Source organism: Porites lutea, chromosome 1, assembly GCF_958299795.1.
Source record: "Porites lutea chromosome 1, jaPorLute2.1, whole genome shotgun sequence".
Classification (NCBI taxonomy): Eukaryota; Metazoa; Cnidaria; class Anthozoa; order Scleractinia; family Poritidae; genus Porites; species Porites lutea.
In genome coordinates this window covers 54,850,150-54,856,149 of record NC_133201.1, presented here as the reverse complement: position 1 = coordinate 54,856,149, position 6,000 = coordinate 54,850,150, and the positions used below count along the sequence as shown (strand labels likewise).

The 6,000-nt window shown below is 40.3% G+C and overlaps 1 protein-coding gene across 1 annotated transcript in view; it reads right to left on the bottom strand.

The window, feature by feature from the left end:
- LOC140932353 (uncharacterized) overlaps positions 1-6,000 on the bottom strand; it is an 83,110-nt gene that overhangs the window by 16,406 nt on the left and 60,704 nt on the right. The window contains exon 18 of the mRNA XM_073381973.1: positions 3,350-3,508. Coding sequence (XP_073238074.1) covers positions 3,350-3,508 — 159 coding nt within the window. The remainder of the gene's footprint in view (positions 1-3,349; positions 3,509-6,000) is intronic.

Genomic DNA, 6,000 nt, shown 5'->3' with positions numbered 1-6,000 from the left:
TATTCAAGATGTAAACAAGCTTATTTATAAGAAAAACATAATATTAAAAGACATCTTGAAAAGGAAGTTGCGAGGTTAGCTCTATATTAGAACTCTCAAACAGAAATAGAAAATGCTAAATAAAAACATCAAATACAATACAAGTATTCAAAAATCAAGGCCTTAATTAAAGCACGGTTCTAGTTTAAAATTTGTTAAATAGATAATGAAAAAGGTTGAGTTTGATCGTCCGGGTGAACGTAGTCCTGAATAGGACTGTTGTTGTTGACAGTGACTGACGTTTCGACAACCTGTGTGGTAGTCATCTTCAGAGTCAAAGTGAGTTGTATCACGTCAGTTGATGGTATTTTACTCTGGTTATTGATATGATCGGTCAATTATGTCGGGATGTTATTGGTCGTCTGTCAGTTAAGCCGTGATGTTATTGGCTATGAAGACTCGTAATCAGTGATTGGTGCGTTTCGATCCGTCTGTTGTCACAGTTAAACAGTCGTCTATTGTTAGTCAAATTGTCAGTTCTCCAGTTGTCCTCTCGTAGTTAGTTTTGCTTGATCTCGTCAATAAGTCGTTTGTACGACGCTGGTAACTGTTGGCTACGATTCAGTGGCTTTCTAAAGTAAGAAGTTGATAGTAGTCTGTAGAATACGTTATACATGTCGCAGAGTCCCAGTCAATTTGATGTTTCGTCTTTGCAGTCGAAGTCACGGGGCTCCTAACCAACTATTTTAGTTTTACTTCATTTTCCTACAAAATGGGTCTTGTTAGAACACTGGTGGAAAGGGTTTACAAAATCAACAATTCTTGGCTAGGCTTTCATAAGGATATAAAAGATCTTACCCTTATTCTACGTAAGAACCTTTTCCCTGTTAGCATGGTGGAAAAGGTCATCAATAGATACGTCAGTAGAGCTACAATCCGCCCATCAGCTAGTTGTCAGGTTCAGAAAGCCGTTTCAACTTATTATTTTAAGTTACCCTATGTAGGCTCCTTCACTAGAGAAGCACAGAAAAGGCTACTAACATCAAAATTAAGTTAGCTTTTTCTTCTTTTAAGGTTGGTAGTATGTTTAGTGTGAAGGATCCTGTTCCTCTCGATCTCCGTTCGCGCGTTGTATACAAGTTTTTGTGTGCAGGATGTAATGTCTGTTACATCGGCGAGACTAGCCGACATCTCTCGACGCGCGTTCGTGAGCATCTGAGCAGGGACAGGAATTCACACGTTTATCAGCATTTGCAGCAATCCCAGGCATGTCGTTGTCTAGCTAATAAGAATTGCTTTTCCATCGTGGATTGTGCACCCAACAAACTACAACTTATGTTAAAGGAGGCAATGCACATCAAATGGGAGAATCTCAGTCTCAGTCAAATCTTAATACAAACGTGCATAAACTAGCTTCATAAACTGCGCCGCTAGACTTCATGAAATTATATTTAAATACAATAATTACTCAGGCTTACCATATTTCGAGATGCAGCTCCTGAAAGCCATCAAGTAAGGCAAGGATCGCTTGAGCCTTTATAATTCTCGTACGCATCCAGCATCGTGAAAAACAAAAACGATGTCATCCGACATCGGATTATCGGCTTTGGCAACCGACGCATTCTCAACCAAAAACCCAATAAACAAACCAGCCATGAATAAGAGAACACTCTTGATAGCAGCTGTATTTCATTTTGTACATCCAGTGGAAAGAGACAGTTAAAAACATCACAAGTTGACTCAAACCTCTGTCAGCTTCAGCTGTCAAAGTAAACAACTTTCAAGATGCTGCATAAATTTTACGCATGAACTCATCTGTCAAATTTTAACCAATCAGAGCATAAAAATTGGACGTGGAGCGTGACCAACACGTGACCATGGTAAGAAAAGGTCTTTCCCGCCTATATTTTAAAAAAACTAGCTGAATTTTTGCGTCTGAGGTCAGTTTGAAATCAAAATCGCAATAGTGCTGGCGATACTGACATAAACACAACATATTTGATATGAATTTAAAAAAAAGTAGACGTGAGCCTGCGATCATTTGAAAACGAGTAAATTGTCAGCGGATAACTTCAAAAAATACTCGACCTTGATGGGTCCACACCTGAGCCCGCGATACAGTCAGGTGATACTGGTCAGCGGATACCCTGTTTTGACAGCTGTCAATTGATGACAACATTGATGTGCAATCAGCTTTCTCCTGGGCTCCCAAAGTAGCTAGAAAGTGTGAGAGTAAACATTGGTATGCCTGTGGTGCGGACGGACGGTCGGTCGGTCATGTGATTACCAAATTTTCTGGGATGGGTAGATTTATTTACCCATGGTGCTCCGCTGGCGCGTTTCGCGCTTGGAGCTCCGCTATTAAGTTTAATTTTCTAAAGCGCTACCTAATTGCAACATTGAAAGAGAGATAAAAATCAAAATCATTCAGTTTTAAAAGCTTTCTCGCACAAGTAGGTTTTAAGACAGTCAATATTTGAAAAAAGTATTAGTTCCAAAGGTGGGGCATTCCATAACGATGGACCTGAATGGGCGAAAGCTCGATCTCCAAAGGATTTACACTTTGTTTTCGGGCCTTGCAGCAGTGTCAGCTTACACAGGCGCCTTGCCCTCTAACGCCTTGAAAACAAGTTAAAAAAATCTTGAATTGAATTCGGAAATATACAGGTAACCAGTGCAGTTTAATTAGAAAAGGAGTGTCATGGTCAAGAATCAGAACAGTGAAAGAGCTGTGAGACGGGGCCTACGGTTTTTCATCCTTATCCGAGAAGCCTAGAATGTCTAACCATTTGTAGATGTCACAACAAAGGCAGCACATTCTCCTCAATTATTTTATGACTCCGAGTGTTGGTCCGGCCGGGGTTTGAACCCGCGGACTCGTGCTCGGCAGACCGGCCCTTATCCAATTAAGCTAACCGAGCGAGGGTACAAGAGATCTGCGACAAAACTTTTGCGTATTTTTATCCCGGAATACGATCAATCGAACGTACCCTTAGAAAATTTTTGATTTGTTATTGAGAGTGTTTCTAACAAAAACAAAGAAGAACGCAACCCAGAATCAAACCCGGGCCTTTGTGAATCTGCCTCCCTTATTTACATTACTACCTAGACCCACCAAAATTCCAAAAAATTGAAGTACATATCTAATAAACTGTTTTCCAACTATCTTCTTTCTAACACTATTTGAAAATGTATTATTTGCCTTATGTAACTTAATCCAGAGAATTTTTTTTTCATCTAACGTTACTAAAGGCTGAGTTACCATCGACCGTTAAAATGGCAACGGCCGAGTTTAAGGAGAAACTGCATCAATTCACAAGTATATGGCGAACGCCACAGGAAATATTACAGTTGGAATTTATTAACTTACTTATACAGTGCTTTTTGTCTACTGTTCCACTTGAATGGGTGGTAAGGCTAAGTCCGCAGGAAATACAAGATGGCCGCCCCCTTGAAGGTTGATACGTGCCAAGAGGACATAAGATGCACGTTCTGTTCAGGGAACTGTATGAACCAGCAGGACAGTCAGCTGCAAGGTTCGTGTAAGAAAGAGAAGAGAAAGCAAACATCTGTTACCATGAGATTCACTGCTACGCGAACTCCCAAGTTGAAACCACTCAGAGTTTGATTTCTGTCAATTTATAAAAGATACAAAGAGCGCCGCTACCGATTTCACAGTGTTATGTGTATCTCCGTCATATCATAGTTTTTTTAGTAGTGCGCCCGCCCCTGGACCACCCATGCTCCATAATATTTTAAGGTTTACATGGTTTAGATTTTATCAGTTCATTCCAGCAAAGTTAACTGCTTCGGTCTGTAAAAGTGCTATTACTTAATGCAGTTTTCATTAACCACCAGGAGGCTTTTATGTTCTCTTGAAATCACTGATAATGTGTACTGTGTCAAATGATTCTAAAAATGCCATGAGAGACAATCAGAGAGAAGGAAAAAGAAACCTCGAACGAAAGGGATACAAATATCACTGCCCTGCGCGCTTTAGTGCTATGTGTGTCCCTTAACATGGGCCGTAACTCGTTGACAACAATTTACATCTGTTTCTTGCATTTTGTACCTCCCCCCCCCCCCCCCGATTATATCAATAATCTTTGCAAATTTTGGTTGAAATACAAAATAGAAAGTGAATACCGGGAAAAAACAACCTCAAGATGAGGGGATACACATTAGACAACATATCGCCTTTTTGATTTCCTATAGTCATAATTTCATTTGCCTAATATTCTATCTTCAAAATTCAGAGCCTTGGGAAGGGTACAAAATATCAGTAAATCAAATATGCAAAGATTGTGGCTTAACTTATTCTTATTAAATCGACTGAGATTTTGCGAAATCTGCAGATTACTGTCAACGACTCACTTACGAAAGCTGGTTTACTAACCTCAGAAAAAACGCCACTGAATCGAAGTCAATAGTTACCGGCACCGTAAAAACGAATAATTGACTCAAGCAAAACTAACTACGAGAGAATGACAGGATTCATTGGGGAATGACTACGTGACGCTTTGGAATTTTTTGAGGCCGGCAAAATGAAAAAGCAATACATTCCAAAGTGGGAGAGTAAACAATACGGGACATTAACACTGATCTCAGGAGATCATACTGAAGAAGGCCAATTTTTGACAAAGGGTTATTATTGACCTCTACAATCTATTTCTATTTTCATTTCTCAATGTTACGTGTAGAACACGTTTCATCAGCTTTCTGCATTGAGGTTTGATTGTAGTTTGTGGATCAAAACGGGACTTGGAATATCGAGAAAATATGACAACATATAAATATCATACTTAACACTCCTTGCACCCCCTTACCTCCACCTATCACTCCCCCTCCCCTTGTCTCATCACCCCTCCCTGCCTAACGTACTCCCCTTGTTTGCAATTATCACTAGTTTATTTATTCATTTTATCAAGATTCGCCTATTTATGGCAGGGCATCTCCGTGCATGTCCAATATACACAAACGAATACGATTCGTCAAACCGATGGTCCACTGGTACCAATGGTACGATTGGTACCACTAGAAACTGATGTCATAGCAATGGTTCTATTGTTGAATATGCGTCTCCTTAAGGGGACTTAGATTATTTCCGTTGTGACCTGGCTGGATACAGGGCAATTCCAATGGTTCGATTAGTACCAATAGAAAATGATGTCATTCCAATGGTTCTATTGTCCTATGTGTATTCTTCGTTCTATAAGCCATCTATGCAAAACAATTTCGCTGTCACACAAGGTAGAAACGCACTAATAGTTATTATGAATATTCCTCGTTCTATAAGCTAACCACGCAGAACAATTTCGCTCTCACACAAAGTAGAAACGCGCTAATAGTTATTATGAATATTCCTCGTTCTACAAGCTAACCACGCAAAACAATTTTGCTCTCACACAAAGTAGAAACGCGCTAATAGTTATTATGAATATTCCTCGTTCTATAAGCTAACCACGCAAAACAATTTCGCTCTCACACAAAGTAGAAACGCGCTAATAGTTATTATGAATATTCTTCGTTCTAGAAAAGCCATCCATGCCGGCGAAACAATTTAGCTCTCACACAAAGTAGAACGCGCTAATAGTTATTATGAATATTCCTCGTTCTATAAGCTAACCACACAAAACATTTTCGCTCTCACACAAAGTAGAAACGCGCTAATAGTTACCAAGGGACCATTGGAATTGCCCTGAACCCATTCTCGGAGACCCAGGGGTAGTCAGTCCGGCCGGGTTAAAAGGCGCGACGAAAGTTTTCAAGCATGGGCGGAAGAGCCCCTGGGTACCGACACTCACCGGACCATTTCCAAACAGTCAAGCGAATGCTGGCTCCTGATTTTGCACAAAAAATGCTTTGTATTATTGTGCCCAATCGGCGAACAGCATCTCCTGAGTTCTTTTCGTGAGTTCGTACACGACGGTTATTATCTCGCCACAGTTGCCCGGTTCGTTCACCAAGCTCTCCTAACCAGAAACGAAGGAACTACCGATGAGTCGAAAAACGTTTCGGATG